This window comes from Seriola dumerili, unplaced genomic scaffold (genome assembly GCF_002260705.1).
Source record: "Seriola dumerili isolate Sdu_G_001 unplaced genomic scaffold, Sdu_1.0 BDQW01000050.1, whole genome shotgun sequence".
Classification (NCBI taxonomy): Eukaryota; Metazoa; Chordata; class Actinopteri; order Carangiformes; family Carangidae; genus Seriola; species Seriola dumerili.
The window spans coordinates 1,901,274-1,918,547 of record NW_019174305.1 but is presented as its reverse complement, the minus strand read 5'-3'; the positions used below and the strand labels follow the sequence as shown (position 1 = coordinate 1,918,547).

The window sequence follows — 17,274 nt, the reverse complement described above, 5'->3', positions numbered from 1 at the left end:
AGAGTCAGTCCCCACCTTATCAATGGAAATTTCATCAAGTCAAGTTTTATTTTTAAAAGATTTTATAATGTCAAGTGCAATCACTGAAAATGAAAACAAGAGCTGCCAGACTCTCTGACTCGGCACATTTCTCACTGTGCACAAGGACACACAGTGTCAGAGACATGAAGTCGTCTAAACAAAGGGAGGGGAGTGAATGGCGCTGTTCAGTTTGTGTCTGCACAATGAAAGGCCAACCACCAAGTGTGACAATATCAATGAACACATTAATGTGACACTCATGGGTCCACCAGGTGCTATTGGAGACATTTTAAGGACAGAACATATTCCCTAAACCTGCATTAATTATTAGGGAAGTAGCTCTATGGAGCAATTTTCTTTGAGTGTGTCCCTGCTTTGTTTGTCACATGAACACGGGTGATGTGATAAACATTCCTGTCAATACTTCACAAGATAGATTTTTCAGCCACTTGGGGGCATTGGAAACATGTTGTGAACATTTTAGCATATTTTAAGTTCATAGTGAACTTGTTAGGAAACAGCTGCCTATTTATACATCCAGTAGACACAGCGCAACATAAGCTTGATTTGGAGTTAGCTAGCCTGATGATTGTAGGTCCCACTTTCCTGTTAAGATCTCTTTTGATCTTCACCAACTCCTAAAAAACATCTGCTCTTTAGCTTCTAAATGTTCCGCTGCATTCACCAACTTGTCTCCAACTTAGTCTGTCTCCCATTTGGTGCTGAGCAGGTAGTGTACAGAGGAAATTAGCTGCCTGCTGAAGCTTGTAAGTAATAACAAAGTTGCAGCCAAAAAACCAAAACAACGATGCTAAAAAGGTCTCTAAAGTCACTATAAATGACTTCATATACAAGTAGTCATGTGACCCTTTGCTAATATAAACTCACTGATTGTAGCTGCTTGGAAATTCGAGTTTAAGGAAAGTGAATTGAGTTCAATCAATATGAAGGACCTGCACAACCACTTTAAGTTTAACCCTGCCATAGAGTTGACAGTATTTAAAGTTCTATATTAATACTGTGAAAGTATCAAAGTGCGTAATCCATGGACAAAATGCACATAGCCCGTCTTCAAGAACTGTCCTAAAACAAGCCGTCAGGACTTCCTTAACTTTGTGATGTCACAGCAAAACAATCGCTGCTCTTTGCCATGCCCAACAATCACTGACCTGTTGTTACTAGAGCTCCAGAGAGAAGCCCAAAAGAGATGTAAAACTACACTGAGATGGTTTATGGTACTAAAAACCCCAAATACATCTTCTTATGGATCAACACCACATAAAATTCCAGAAAAGTGTAAAATATGGGACCTTTAAGATCCTTGCACCAGTATGGCATGATACAAGCACAAAAATCATGATAAGCTGTTACCTCTGTGGCCTTAAGAAACTAAATACAAAACCATGATGTTCTAGCCCTGAGCTCAGACCATAAGACATCAGCTTGAGTAAAACCATCACCCTAACATATATTAAAACAAGTGTGGTGGCTAATCACACTTTCGGGACAAACAGATCCACTCGCAATAGCTGCTGTCACATTGCTGTGAAATTTAATATATTGTTGTCGAGATATTTTCCATTTATTTCACACTGTTAGAAAGACTTTAGATCATATATAGAAAAAAATTGATCTGCTACTTAATGAAACAGGTGGACACACAATTCTTGAAGAAGCTTAAAACTTAAAAACTATCAAACTAAAACATCCCATATCATCCTGAGTCAGCTGAATTGCTGATTGGGATAATGTGTAACCTTTTAAAGATTAAGGTACAGTGGAAAGCAGGTCATCAAATCTGAGGATCTGGTTCCAGGTATTAATTCCCAGAGGAAAGGAACCTCACATATCACCTAACACCATCAGCTCATGCTGCTGTGCAGGTAAGAACAGCTCAAAGCAACACCAACCTCATCTTCTAATGTTCTCTCTGGAGCTTTGCTTTCCTCTTCTCCTTCCTCCTCTTCCTCCTCCTCCTCCTCCTCCTCTTCCTCCTCATCGTCCTCCTCCTCCTCCTCCTCTTCTTCTTCATCATCCACCTCTAGATTGTCCCCTCCTGCATCTGCAGCATCCTCCTCGGCTTCCTCTGTTGCATTAGAAGAGAGTAAAGATGATGACAGTGAGGATCACGAAATACGATCTAAAGTATAACACTGTGGCCAAAACAGTACAAGCATTAGATTGTCTGACCTGCGGCTGCTGCTCCTTCTGCAGCTTCAGCTGCTTTGTCTTCCTCATCTGCTACTGCCTCCTCCTCTTCCTCCTCCTCCTCCTCTTCCTCTTCTACATCAGCCTGGGGCACATCCACCTTCTTGTACACGTAGTCATCTTCTGATTTCTGGGACAGAGAGAAAAGATTTTGAGGCATTTCTGATGAACTTCTGCATAAAAGAGGTATATGATCTGATATAAATGAATTACACAGCAGTTTCACAGTACCTTAGGCCAGCAGAAGAGCACAGCCAATCCAATGGGCAGGCCTACTGTCAGTATGTAGATCACCCAAAGCCACGGTCGTTCCTCTGCTGCCATCAACAGCTGAGCAAAAATTCCCGGCTGGTGGGATGGAGAGAGGAGGATAGACCGGAGAGCAAAGGCAGTGAGACTGACAGCCTTGTGGTATACTGTATGCACACCGTTTGTATGTAAGTATGTGTAAAGGCGCTGTACTTATATCACACTGACCTCGTTAGCGCTGGCCACCAGTTTCTTTAGTCCCCAGCTGTCAGAAGCCCAGCGGTCAGCCACCTCCTTGTGAGAGGTGATAATGAAGTTGTCAAAGTAGATATCTGAGGTCATGGACCACAGCTCCAAGCCCAGAGCTCTGAAAGGTGTCATCCTGAACGGCTGCAGGTCCTCAAAGTAATCCGGGTTATCGATCTTACGAGGTTTCCAGACCCCCTTGGGAGAAGTCACAGTAAATGATTAGAGGAAAAAGACCATGTGATGTTTTCACCTGCAGCACAAACATACAGCATGTGTATGCGCATATAACACAAATAAGCAAACAAATAACAGTTTTTGCTGAGTATTTCAGAGTTTCATTCATGTTTTAAAAAACAAAAACTAGCAACAGTAAATAGTTATAAACTGATCAGTTATCAATGCTTATGTTTGATTTTTCTGCAATAAAATCAAACTCTAAGAAGCCAAAAGCAGCCGTTACCTGATAGTTGGGGTTGTCCACCAGTGGGGCTTTCCACTTGCCCTTGTACTGAGGGTTGTTGATCATTGGGCGCTTCCACTCCCCACAGCCAGGGGCTGTCTCACAGGCTGGGTTAGGAACCTGTGGTGGCTCCCACTCTCCATCCATCTCCTCATCCCTGCACACAGAGGAGGACACGGAGAGAGGAGAGCTGTCAGGCTGAATCATTTCTTCATATAAATAACCTTACTCAAAGGCTTGTTGAGGGTTTATTGTTGTGGAACTGTTGTGAATGAGCTTATTTACCAGTCCTCTGGTTTCTCTGCATTAGGGTCAGGGACAAACTCTGGTTCATCATCCAGCCAGCCCTCGGGCTTCAGAGCGTCAGGGTCCTCAATCTTAGCAGGTGCATCCTCATCCCTGGCGAACACACATCAATGTTTGTCATTTACTGAGGTTACAGAGGCCTTTACATTTAAACATGTTAAATCTGAAACAAAATCTGTTCCGTCTACGAGTATGGAGGTTGCAGTCACCAGGTATCAGGCTTGACAGCTTCAGGGTCAGGAATCTTGGCCCTCTCGTCCCAGTCCTCAGGCTTGGAGTCATTTGGGTCATCCATCTCTTTGGGAGGGTTGACTGGAGGCACCACATCGTGCAGCAGGTTCCCACGGCTCACACTGGACTGATCGATCAACATCTCGTAGCTGTTGTCTGGGTTCAGCACTGACGACAGGGAAAAACGCAGCATTTGAGAATATGTGAAAACAATGAGAAAAGCACAGATGACATACATGAAACGCAGGTAAGAGTTACTTTTTTTATTAAATCAATGGGTACTGTATAGCAGCAACACTTACCATAAACACACACATATATTCTTTTCCTATAAGCTACATACCCAATGTGTAGAGGTGAGTCTTCTTGTCAGTGTAGAACTTCTTGAGGTCGACGTCGGCCCTCTTGGCGTGCTTCTCCTCCATGTCTTTGTTCAGAGGATTCTGGTGGCGGAAGATGAAGTGCAGCTTGTAGTCCTCACCACATTTGTCAGGTCCAAACATGATGGTGTAGGGTGTACGGTCGTGAAATTGCTCCTACAGTGCAGAACATACAAGTTTAATGAAGAAATCTTGAGTCTGTTTAGTTGAAATCTAGATAATTTTTAACCAGTTCAGCAAATAAACTGGAATAAAACATGTATACTAACCAGATTGAGATCATCAGTGTCTGAAATCAGTTTGATGTATGCTCCACCACAGTCAATACCATCCTGGAAATTCACCTCATACCTACAACCGAAACACAACACCACGATTCAACAAGTCCTGGTCGTCAATTTCTAAAGTTACCAGTAAAGAAGTACAGATTTTAAATGGGTACTCATACATATCCACTTGCATTGGTTAGTGGATATATGAAGGAAAAAAAAAGACTAGATGCAAAGTGTGTCTATGCATGTTTGAACTCACTGAATGACCAGAGGCTCATCCTGGAAGACGAAGGGTTTGTCCAGCATTGCAGATATTGCATGGTGTTTGGCCCGGGACTTGAGCACCAGGCCCTGGTCTCCTGGAACCTTGTTCTCCTTCAACTGCTCCACAGCCCACTTCCCTACAGGCAGAGAGGAGAGGGTCAGACATTCAACAACCTGGGTTTCATTTCTATGGCCATAGCTATCATGACTATGGGTTCTGATAATATTTTACTTCTCACTTTACTACTACTACACCTTAGGTATTGGGTTGTATTGTTGCAGTCACTTGAAAAAGCTTTAGTGTAGTCAACAGAACACTGCAAACACTTTCAGTGTCTCTAGTTGAGGTACTGTGACCTTATTTCTCAGCAATTCTGCTGTCAAGTAGTGTTGTTATAACCAATAGGACTGATGGCCCAAACTATAAAATTAACACTCATGGTTGTAAATATCTTTCTTATTTACATCTCAGATGAGATCTGATCATATTTGAAGTCTACATTAGCAGAGAGAGAAAGTAACAAACCGTCATATTTGGCGATTTCATCATCTGCGTCCCCCTTAACTGTCTTTGACAGCTGCCATCTGTGAAGATCAACATCACAAAACAGTTAACATCCACACAAGAAAAGGCAAACACACTTTGAACACCGATTCTGTAAGTTTATCCTGGTCACTCAATACCAATGGAGGCTCATGTGTCCCAGCATGCATCAAAAATGTATGATGCATTTATAACAGCGTGTGGCAGAAAATTTGTCAAGCAATACCTGCCCAGTGATCCATCATCAAACGTATCTGCGAAGTACACGTCTCCAGTGGGAACAGGAGTCGTGTATGTTACCTGAGGAACAAAAACAGACGTTGTCATCCAGGAGGCAATTTTTCCTAAATACAGAGCTTTCCAACCAACTCCCAAGTTTGATCTACTTAGATCAAAATCTTTTAAAATATATTTCACTTATAAGGTTTAGCTGACCCATTCCTAACCTGGAAGGAGACATCTGCATCTGTTTCAGCCTTGCCACCCTTCTCAGTTGCTGTGCCCTTGTCATCTGTCTCATCCGACTGCTCTTCATCCATCACTGTTGCCTCCTCCTCTTCCTCCTCTTCTGCCATAAGAACCTTTAATTCCTCATCCAAGCCCAAATCTTCATCGAGGTCTGCGACATCAGCCTCCGACAGCCTCTCCTGGGCCACTATTGCGGCCACAGCCAGGGAGGACAGGAGCAGCATGCGCCACATCCAACCCCTGTCCAACTTCATCTGTGGGAGGTGGGGGTGGGGGGTTGAGGTCATAGCAGGAGGGTGAGAGTGTGAGATTAGGGGTGAGTATGGTGTGAGTGAGGAGGGTGTGGTATGGGAGGATGAAGGAGGGGGATGGGAGGAAGAGGCAGGTGTGCGTGAGATAGATGTTATTTATGGAGAGAGCAATGGGGGGGAGGGGTCAATGATAAAAATAGAGAACGCAAGTGCGTAAAAGGATGGAGAGATGAGAGGGAGAGGGTATGAGAAAAACAGAAGAAATGGAGGTCACATTAGTATAGTGCTACTTTAAGACTACTTGTGGGGCCTTATCGCACATATTTAGCACTATTTCCTTAAAAAACAACTAAGTCTGCCTTTTCTCTGCTGTGATGCATTTCCACTAATTAAAACAAAGCCAAAATCCCTCAGGGAATATAGTTAAAACATATGTGCTTTTAAATCTGTAGCATACAAATAGCCCCTTTGAAATTACATTACGTCCTCTTCACTACACATTCTTACTAATCCTAATTTGTTGCATTTGTACATGCACAGGATTGCAATCCTTGTATGTGTTCCCCATAACATGCATTTGAAACTGTAAAGATAACCTGCTGAATAATGGTACAATTCAGAGATCTATTACACCAAACAACAGCTTCAATGACCTATTGATCAGGCCACACCTGCTCGTTGTTGTTGTGAGCAGCAGGAAATGAAAAGCATCACTGCAGACAGCACAGCAGCATGCTTTCCTTAATTCCTAATTAACTTTAATTCCCACACTTGCGTTGTCCTATATGCTTACATCAGAGCGCAGGAGGATCAAAAGGATTCATTTGAGAAATCTTGGCCACATCATACACAAGAGGAGGTGGCTGAAAAAATGGATTGTGATATGAAAATACACAAAACATTGATATGTAAAAAATTCAGAGGCTTGATGCAGTTTTTTAAAATCAACTTAGTGTCTAAGAAGTAGGAATATTTTCACTTGAGCAACATCTTTTGACTGCACAGAATGTGTTCAAGATATTAAGTGGTCACATTCATATCAGTTGGGTGTTGAGAGCCTTCTTGACTTTACCTAGTTGAGAACAGGTGCTTCTCAACCAGCAACATTAGGAGATTTCCATTCTAACCAAGGACTTTTGTTTGCATCCGTAATATAGCTAACTACTCCGTGGAATAGTACTTGATGGAAGTTTCAGAGAGGCATGGCTTTTGAAATGTGTGCACATCATGACAACCTCAACACTCAAGTGAACCTTTTTGAGGCAAAACCTTTCCTGGCTAAATGAACCATACCCAACAGCTTACAATTCTATGGAGATGAAAAGGGTAATACTTTAATTTAAGATAAATCAGTGGGGGTAGGGGACATAATTATACCAAATTTTTTTTCCATTCTGGGAATCAGCTTGTGGCTATTTGCTCATGAGACAGATATCACAACTTAGCCTTACATGCTACAATCATAATCATTATCATCATCATCATCACCATCAGCCAAATGTATTAAAGGGAGCTGACTGGAAATTCTACAGTGTGTACAGGCCCCATTCTGCAACTCATCCAATAAAATCAGCTATCATGTCTGGACGTCTGCTTCTATTTCACATTTAGTTTCAGCCCTCCTATTTACCACAGTTATAGTCCAAGTGTACTGCGGCAACATCCCTTAACAGCCTCTAGTTGACATTAAACATGACCAGAAAGCTCTTATTTAATTTACATCGCTATACAAGAGAAGCTTAACACTGAATAGATGTAAGAACTACAAAAGGTCAGAGGACAGGGCTGTACAGCTAACATGGCTGCCACGGAACACTGCAATGTCCAAACTCTTTTATTTAGATGAGTGGCTCTGACTGCAGCACCTGCTCCGCTAGCTAATGCTAGCTAACTGGACGGCGCGCCAATCATAAGCAGCGTACGTTAGCATAACATAAGATTAGCTATCAAACTATGTATCATTTATACAATGAGCCCACTAATTAAACGTGCTCTGGCGTTAAGAGCACAAACTGCAAAGAAATAATTTTTAAGTAACGTGGCCAAGTAATCTGTTTTACCAGTAGAAATGAGTGCATAGCAACGGTTAGCTCGCTAAATTAGCAGTGATGTCGCACAGGGAGGGATGGAGAGAATGAATGAGCGCACACAAACAAACCTTGTGCCTTCTTGTAACTGCAGAGAAAATTCCTGGGTAAACGCTGTTTCTCCGCTTTGAAATAAAAGAGGAAGTATCTTCTGCGTTTGGCCCGCTGAGGGGTTTACCAAGGCCCCTCGTGTATGGCTGAGAGAGACACGGTTGTCGGCTGGAGAAGATGGTCAGTAGATGACAGCTTGGCCTGGATAACGGTGCGCGGTTGATGAGCGCGAGCGAGTCCTTGCAAGTGGGCATGCGCACTTCTCGCTGATGGAAAGCGTGAATGGTGCCTTTACGTGCATCCGAAACGGTAAGCAATAGTATGAGAAGACAGCGACGCTGTTGACAATAACTGTAAGTGAAATGGTAGAGAAGATGTATCGGAGGCATTTTACTGATACCGTTTCATTGTATTTATTCACATTTATTTTTATTTGATAGATAGATAGATAGATAGATAGATAGATAGATAGATAGATAGATAGATAGATAGATAGATAGATAGATAGATAGATAGATAGATAGATAGATATCCTTTGCCAATTTTGGAATCCGTACAAAAGCATTTGAATGAGTGATACACACTCGAACACATTCGAAGATTCGAAAGTCCTACACTTGTCAATATTTACAACTAGGAAAGTTCCCATTTACGAGCTTACAATGAGCACACTAATGCACCCGACATTCACTCTGCACCAGGATTTCAACGTAAAAGCGTATCAACATTAACTTCTACAGAAAATGCTCCGTGAAGACAGCACCAACGTAGATCTGGTTCATAATTAATTATCACAAGAAGGGTAACATAACAGTGATTTCACAGTAATTGTAAGTGAGCCAAGTGAAACAAAGATATCCCCCCTGCTTTTACTATTGCAGGTCTTATGCACTTCCGGGGTAGAGTTCAGAAAATATTGATGGCGGCCACATGCCTGTCGGAGCAGTGGCATTACAGTAGTGAAACAAATTATTCTAATACATCGTCAGCTACACAAAAACCCACATAATGAAGGACACACCTTTGTCCAACTGTGAGCGGGATTTCTTACTTAAAGCCATCGAGGAGAAAAAGGTGGGCTGGTTTCTTAATATGTCCCATGTTTCTACTTTGGTCTAGTGGCACCACTGATGCTCTCATTTGAAACACCGTTTGAAAGATTGAGATGCTATTCGTGCCATTACTCGGCAGGGTTTACAGACTTAGGGTCATGGATGCCTGCTGTGGGAGAAGAGTTGTCCATGCCCAATAAAATATCCCAGAGTAGCGCAACAAAAAAGTGCTGTTTTATGTGGGAGTTTTTCCTTTTACACTCAGCTATGCTGTCCTCTCCCTGCAGCGCCTGGACGGACGGCAGACATATGACTACAGGAAGATAAAGATAACATTTGGCACTGACTATGGATGCTGCTTTGTGGATCTGGGGAAAACCAGGTGAACTTATGACCAGATCTTTTTAAAGTCTTTGCAATGTCTGCCTGGTGAACCCATTAATGTTTAACACCTACTTTCAATTCAGAGAAGCTTTCATGCTGTTCAAAATGAGCATTTCCAATTCATAAAAATCTGTCTTTGTTAAATTGTGATTATCAATGGGCTGCTCTATACAGGGTCATGGCTCAGGTGTCCTGTGAGCTGGTGGCTCCTAAAGAGAATCGACCTAATGAGGGAATCATGTTCTTCAACATCGAGCTGTCACCCATGGCCTCACCGGCATTCGAACAGGGCAGGTGAGGACAATCAAAAGAAATTGTGCTTATATGTATTTGCTAGTTGTATTTTAACTTTTTGTTTTGAGGGAGCCGAGAGGCATTTGCGGTTGTGCTGAGTCTGGTCAATTTAATCAAGCTGTTACTGCAGGAAGTGTAAATCATCTGTGGGCTTCTTTTTTTTCTCCAGACAGTCTGAGTTGTCAGTGAAGCTGAACAGACAGCTGGAGAGATGCTTGAGGAACTCCAAGTGCATTGATACAGAGTCCCTGTGTGTGGTGTCTGGAGAAAAGGTAACACACACACACACACACACACACATACATACACACAAGTTAGTTCACATACAGAAGAAAAAATAAGATAAGAAAGAAACAATACACCGTATCCATTGTGATGATGGTGTGTGTGTGTGTGAGATCAGGTGTGGCAGATCAGAGTGGATGTTCACATGTTGAATCATGATGGGAACCTGATGGATGCTGCCAGCATTGCCGCTATCACCGCTCTGTGCCACTTCAGACGCCCTGATGTCGGCATCCAGGGAGATGAAGTCACAGTGGTGAGTCAGCAGCCACCGCAGCAGGTGGTGTCTCTGCTTCACTGAATCTATAGGGAAATGTCCGATGGTGCAAACACCAAACCTCTCCATCGTATGACTGAACCGATAGTACCTAGAGTGGAACTTTCTTGGTGTACTACCGATAACTACTGATTAGTCACGAATACAGCGAGTTTACAAAAATATTAATGCAGACAAATTTTATATGGTAGGGGTACTGCCAAAAGGGATTTCTTTTCTTGGACATGTTTTGTTCTACTTTGTGTTGGTTGTAATTTTGTATTTATTCCTGTTCTCCATCAGTACAGTCCTGAGGAGAGAGACCCTATTCCTCTCAGTATCTACCACATGCCCATCAGTGTCAGCTTCTCCTTCTTCCAGCAAGGGTAAGGCTCCACATTTGAATAGAAAACAATCGTTTGCTGTGAAAGGTGAATAAATGTTAAGATTTCTGTTCCTCAGATAATTGTAATTCTGATGACACACATGTTGCCAACTGTGTCCACCACAGTCTAAAAACTGTAACAAAAAAGAGAGTCAGAGTGCCTTTAGCTATTTACACCCTACGGGAGGAATGAGAGATGTCCCCCTCACTCTTCTCTCTCAACATTGTTCTCTGACTGTCCAGCCACCGTAGGACAGATGAGAAAAAATCTTGATAAAAGTCATACACTCATCTGAGTCACCTTCAGTTATCACCATGTGCTTAAAGCAATAGCTTAACTTTAGCAGCAGTTGTTTTTTAGGTGGGGTTTGTTGGGGTTTATGAAAGAAAGGAATACCTGCAGACACTACTCTGAGCAGAAAAAAAAATCTTTTCCCATCTGTATTTTTGGATCAAAGAAAATCATTTAATCTCTATTTTCATTTACAGTTAATAATATTGTAAAAAGATGCCAGAATTTAACAGCAGTCAAGGATAAAACAGTAGACGGAGCTAGGACTATGATCAGAAAGTATTCATTATCTATAAAGGAAACTAAAAATTAATTTACATAGAGTTAGTGTATCAACAGGACAGACAATACAGAACTTTACATGGCATTTCTGTTTCCTGTTATGATATCAGTATTAAGTAAAGAACAATTATATATATATATAATATTTCTGTTTGTTTTTTGTTTTGTTTTTTTCCAAGTACACATAGACAAAATAGACAAAGTTCGTGCAGACTGGATTGGGTAAAGTATGATGTAAATACTGGGGATATATAATAGAAAGGATGCTTGCAGAAACTGAAGGAATGCAAACACAACATGTTCTACTTTAAAATTCAAATATACAATCCCTCTATCCATCTTCTTTTCAGTGCTTCCTTTCTTTTCTTTTTTGCATTAAATTACTTCATTTCCTTCTCTCTCTGTGCCCAACTTTTACCCCTTGTTTTATTGTGTTGCATTCATTGTACATGACAAACAAAAATGAGTTCGGCTCCTACATTTGCCAAGTTCATATTGCACCAGATACTCCTATCTCAGTATCTGGCACTTTCCATGTTGCTCACCAGTATTGAGATGAGTATTGTCCTCCCTCGCACCAACTCTTCTTTCTACATTTCCGTTTCATTCTCCAGAACTTATCTGCTGGTGGACCCCTGTGAGCGGGAGGAGCGGGTGATGGATGGCTTGCTGATGATCGCCATGAACAAACACAGAGAAATCTGCTCCATCCAGTCCAGCGGGGGCATCATGCTGCTCAAGGACCAGGTGAATGGACTCTGAATCTTAGTATTGTATTGTCATCATATGAGTTGCAGTCATGATGAGATTACTAACTTAATTATAGTGTTTTACAGACTTCCATAATCCTAGGAAAAGTAGCTCTCCACAACTCCCTTCATATTCAATATAAACATAATTTTTCACCTATTTAATGTCTGTCTTTGGTATTGAAGGTTATGAGATGCAGTAAAATCGCCAGCGTCAAAGTGTCTGAAATCACAGAACTCATCAGCAAAGCCCTGGACAATGACAAGAAAGCCAGGTGACTAGTAGCATCACCTTGCCATACTAAGATATTAAACTTTGGTCATCTATATATATATATATATATATATATATAAACACTCTGTATGTTTAAATTTTCAGGAAGGCAGGTGGTAGGTGTGGCTTTGCAGAGTCTATTCCTCAGGAGCGAATCACAGCTCTGAAAATGGACGAAACTCCAGTTGAGATGATGGATGTGACAGATAGAGCCAATGACATCGTCCAGAAAGCTGAGGCCCCACCTCAGACGTATCCTAAACTGAGCCGGATAACAACTGCATCAAAAAATGTATATTTATCCTTTTTTCTGATGCTTTGCCATACTGTATCCACTGTGGCTCCTTAACTGTACATACTAGGGTCCCATCCCCAGTGGTGCCCGCCCCAGGTGTGGGTCAGGTGGGACAGGGGCTGCAGAACACTTGGGGCCTGGAGGAGCAGGAGGAAAGTGACAACAGTGGTGAAGAACAGGAGGAAATAAAGACACAGATGAAAGAGAAAAAGGATGAGAACAGAGGGGGTAAAAAAAATTTTTTTATCTTAATTTCATGTTAAAGTTATGTAGATAGGATTTTTTTCTAAAGAGAGACAAGAAAAGAATATAAACACACATAAAACTGAGAAAGTAAAATTTACAAAAGTGTTGCAAAAACATTTGTTGTCCAACATATAATTATATTAATAATTATTCTGTGACATAAATAGGAAATTTATTTTTGACTTATAGGAGATGTGGTGGAAATATCTGACAGCGAAGAGGAGGAAGTGGTCATTCTTCATCCTGAGGCCCCAGACAAACTTCCTAAGTAAGTGAACAAATTGTCTTTTTGATATATATAATAGTAATAGTAATAATAGTAACTGAGGAGGTACACACTTTCATACCCTGCTTTGAACTATGTCCCTGTCAAATAAATAAATAAACTAAACTGAACTAAATTATGTTTTTTTGTTGTTTTTTAAATTAACATCTCTTTCTTTCTTTCAGAAATACAGGATCCGGTTCACACCAGAAGGGGGCAGCAACAACCAAGAAAAGACAGAAAAAATGAATGAGGGAGTCTTTTGTGGTGTCTGCAGCCAGAGATCTGTTTACGTACAGCAGTGCCAGACACTGCAGCACTAACTCATGATAAAGACTGTCCTGATTTAAAATGATTCCCATCTGTGATAGTAGAGAATCTGACTAAAATAGATATTACAGTACAGAAATATTTGAAAGTGCTGGATTCTTAACATGAGACCATGATGTTTACTCCTTTTGGTTGCTGTTTCATTGGTTTAAAAGCAGATTTTGCTAGAGAATATGATTTGTTACATAATGTATTTTACCATTGAAAGGATGTAAATTGTAACATATTATGATTAAACATAATAATCTCATCAGTGTTTAGGTGTTTAACAGGCTTTAACATTTCAGTTACATTTGCAAGTGGTATATTTTGTAAGAAAAATGTGGTTTGTATTGTTGATTGTGAATAAACATAAAAAGGAAAATAAATCTTTTTTTTCTGAGTGAAACATGAAGATGGTCAATTCACCTCATTTAGAGAAAAAAAATCATAGGTTCCACCGAGATTTGAACTCGGATCGCTGGATTCAGAGTCCAGAGTGCTAACCATTACACCATGGAACCACTTAACCAATATTGTGACATCATCATATGTTATTTTTATTGATCATTTCGATATATGTAGGCTTGTTTAAATTGATTTACATGTAATTACGGAATGATTATAGAAATCACTGTTTCCCATTGAGGACATCATTGTACAATTTTGGTATACTGTTCTTGGGACTTCCCTATAGTTGGCCATGTTTGATTACGCTAACTAGCATGATTGTGGTGGAAAACAATCAACTGAAATAAAAAGGCTTTTAATTGTAGATAAAGGAATGATCAAACTAGTGGTGCAACAAAAATTACAGTTGGCCCGTACGGGGATCGAACCCGCGACCTTGGCGTTATTAGCACCACGCTCTAACCAACTGAGCTAACCGGCCATAGCTTAAACAGATTCCCACTTATTTTAAATACTCGGCCGTCAATTGTATGCTATTTTCTGTGTGGAAATATGACATGTAAAGTGAATTAGACTGAGATGAGAAAACATAAAGCGAAAGCAATGGTGAATTGGATTACTCTCACCTGCATTTGTGCTCCTTCAGTCTCTTACTGAACGGCATTCCTGCCAAACTTCACTAACACTAGCTACTTAGCATTAGCTAAGTAAGGCTTTGTTAGCTAAACTTGTAAAGGTAAATTAGTTATTCCCTTTAAAGGGCTAACGGCTAACAGTTATGGAAAATATTTTTCTTCTGTACAAACATAGGATACTTTAGAAAAGATAGACAATCTTTTGATTAAAGAGCAGTTAAATTATAAATCACATCAAACTGTAAGTCAAACTACAAATGCAAATTGTACAAAGTGAGACTTCCATGTCTTTTTTGCTCATAAAGCAGGTCTGGGTGAAATAGCTATATTCATATTGTGAAAGTATCAAAGCGCTCAGTCCTTGGAGAAATGCACACAGCCTAAAGAGTAAAATATGGGACCTGCTTGTTCTTGAGGTATCGTATGGTTCCTGTGTCAAATCTAGTTTTAAGATAATATAACACAGCATGGTGTCTATATATTTCTCACAAAGTTGTGTCTATCCAAAAACTACACATCATATGTCGGACTGTGCACATTCCAATGTAGGAAAACTAAACACTACCCACAAAGAAGGTGGGTATTGGTGGGGGGTATTTTTGCCTCAGTGTGCCCAAACAGGTTAGTCTGGCCATTCACATACTGTAACAAACTGATGTATAACACAGATATTACTCATGCTTTTATCTAAATCCAGTGGCTTGGCAATGAACCATACAAAAATGCTCACAAACACCAAGTTGAAATGTGTTGTATAACTGTTTACTCAAGTTGTTCTAAGTGTGTTTCCTCTCCCTCTGTGCAATTAGTGCAAGGCGTACCAGTCAGTCTCTGCCCAAAGCTTTTGCATATGTAACCACACCTGACCACGCAGTCAGTTAACACATTGGCCTAGATGTCCTCAAAGATACAGCATCTATATATTGTTTATACCAGCCATAACAGGATGCCTGTCATTGTTTTCACCTTGTGAGTTTTTGTGTGTGTGTGTCATTATGAAAATGAAATGGTCAAATGAATGGTCATTGAGACACCTACTGAGGCAGGGACTGTCAGCAGGTTTTGTCTCTTGACAGATATTGTCACTGCAAGTCACGAAAGTTTTTTGTGTGAGTGAACTTGAGATCAAGATGAAGGCAAAGTTTGAAGATGGGTGTGTAGCCTACTTGTGTAATAATATAATAATGATTAATGAGTACTCATGGGTCAGAATGTCAACATGTTGATGGGGATGCCATGAGTGTTGTGATCCCAGTGCAAAATGGTCTCTAGTTCGTTTTTATTTTTATTCATTTATTTTAAATTCATTGCCAGAAACTGATATTCCATCAGCCTACCTTCAAAATCTGATTATATCTCTGCATCGGATGATTTATAGCTGTTTTTTGATTTAATCCATTAAATATCCAGCAACACCACAAAACTAGATGACAGTGAAAGTGCTATGCATGTTACATTCTCCTGTGTATCAGAACTGTGTGATAGTTTTTACAGTTGCTAGATGAGAAAGACCATTTAAAAGAGAAGAGTCATCACCTTGCTAAAGCAAATAAAATAAGCCAACAAGGTAAGTAAGAGCAGGATAGAAAGAGATGGATTAAAAGGATAATATTTTGTAATACCATAGACAGCAGGCTATGATTTCTTCAACTGTTCATATGTGTTTAAAGATCCAACATACACTTTTCAGGTGTTTTATTTGAAGTTTTGATTTGCATAAGAATATATGTCTGTGTTTTTATATATCTACACCATCGACAGCCAGGGCCAGAGGCATTATGTTTTCACGTTGTTCTTTCCATATCTCTGTGTGACCATACAGCCTATCCTTGTGAATGTGATATCTTTGTAATGCTTTGAGGGAATATCTTCAAATTTAGTAGATAGATAGATAGATAGATAGATAGATAGATAGATAGATAGATAGATAGATAGATAGATAGATAGATAGATAGATAGATACTTTATTTTTTTCCCTTGGGGAAATTAATTTGTCCATTAGCTAATTGTTGATAATAATAATAATAATAATAATAATAATAAAACAGTTAATAATAAATAAACAATGATAATTAGATTAGTCCACTTCCTTTGGCTGAGATGTTTATAGCCTGCTCGCAGTGGGAACAAAGGATCTCCTGAACCTCTCTGTTCTGCAGTACAGTGAGATGAGACATTTGCTGCAGCTGCTTCTCTGTCCTGCCAGAATGTTGTGGAGAGGATGGTTGGTATTTTCCAAGATGGCCTCCATCTTACCTTGCATGTGTCTCTCCACAACAGTCCTGAGTGAGTCCAGAATCCTGCCAAGCACAGACCCAGCCTTTTTGACCAGCTTGTCCAGTCTCTTTTATGTTCATCTCAGACTGCATCATAAAAGAGTACACTGGCCACCACTGACTGATAAAACGTGTTCAGCATTTCACTGCAAACATCAAAGGACCTGAGCCCACTGAGGAAAAAGAGCCAGCTCTGCCCCTTCCGGTAGATGGCATCTGTGTTCAGGGACCAGTCCAGTTTACTGTCCAGGTGCACACCTAGGTATTTATAAGTGTGCACCACCTCAATGTCCTTCCCTCGAATGTTGACTGGCTGAAGGGTGGGCCTAGACCTCCGAAAGTCCATTGCCATCTCCTTGGTCTTGGAGGTGTTCAGAAGGAGGCAGTTTTGTCGCTCCATTCACTGAAGGCCATCATCAGATCTCTGTACTCCTCTTCCTGCCCATTCCTGAGCCACAATAGCTGTGTCATCCAAGTATTTCTGGATGTGGCAGGACTCAGAGTTGTATTTAAAGTCTGCAGTATACAGGGTGAACAGGAATG

The 17,274-nt window shown here is 40.6% G+C and overlaps 2 protein-coding genes and 2 non-coding genes across 4 annotated transcripts; 1 reads left to right on the top strand and 3 right to left on the bottom strand.

Annotated features, from left to right (window-relative positions):
- Positions 1 to 1,967: 1,967 nt before the first annotated feature.
- Positions 1,968 to 8,290, bottom strand: LOC111217911 (calnexin-like; the record flags this gene model as incomplete). Its single annotated transcript, XM_022739940.1, has 14 exons — positions 8,062 to 8,290; positions 5,631 to 5,906; positions 5,411 to 5,484; positions 5,167 to 5,225; positions 4,636 to 4,777; positions 4,374 to 4,455; positions 4,068 to 4,260; positions 3,703 to 3,892; positions 3,473 to 3,586; positions 3,188 to 3,344; positions 2,707 to 2,922; positions 2,461 to 2,577; positions 2,212 to 2,359; positions 1,968 to 2,107 (listed from the first exon to the last, which is right to left on the bottom strand). Coding segments are annotated over exons 2-14 (1,908 nt in total), but the record flags the coding sequence as incomplete, so codon positions are not given.
- Positions 8,291 to 8,848: 558 nt separating this feature from the next.
- On the top strand, positions 8,849 to 13,652 carry exosc9 (exosome component 9). The gene is made up of 12 exons (XM_022740021.1): positions 8,849 to 9,115; positions 9,381 to 9,475; positions 9,652 to 9,771; positions 9,941 to 10,043; positions 10,175 to 10,312; positions 10,616 to 10,698; positions 11,886 to 12,018; positions 12,207 to 12,295; positions 12,400 to 12,546; positions 12,657 to 12,817; positions 13,025 to 13,103; positions 13,286 to 13,652. Exons 1-12 carry the CDS (start codon positions 9,050 to 9,052, stop codon positions 13,347 to 13,349), a joined length of 1,278 nt encoding a protein of 425 aa, XP_022595742.1. The 5' UTR covers positions 8,849 to 9,049; the 3' UTR covers positions 13,350 to 13,652.
- Positions 13,653 to 13,861: 209 nt separating this feature from the next.
- On the bottom strand, positions 13,862 to 13,933 carry trnaq-cug. The gene has a single exon. It is a non-coding gene; the product is annotated as a tRNA-Gln (tRNA).
- A 294-nt stretch (positions 13,934 to 14,227) lies between these two features.
- Positions 14,228 to 14,301, bottom strand: trnai-aau. The gene has a single exon. It is a non-coding gene; the product is annotated as a tRNA-Ile (tRNA).
- Between the last annotated feature and the right edge of the window lie 2,973 nt (positions 14,302 to 17,274).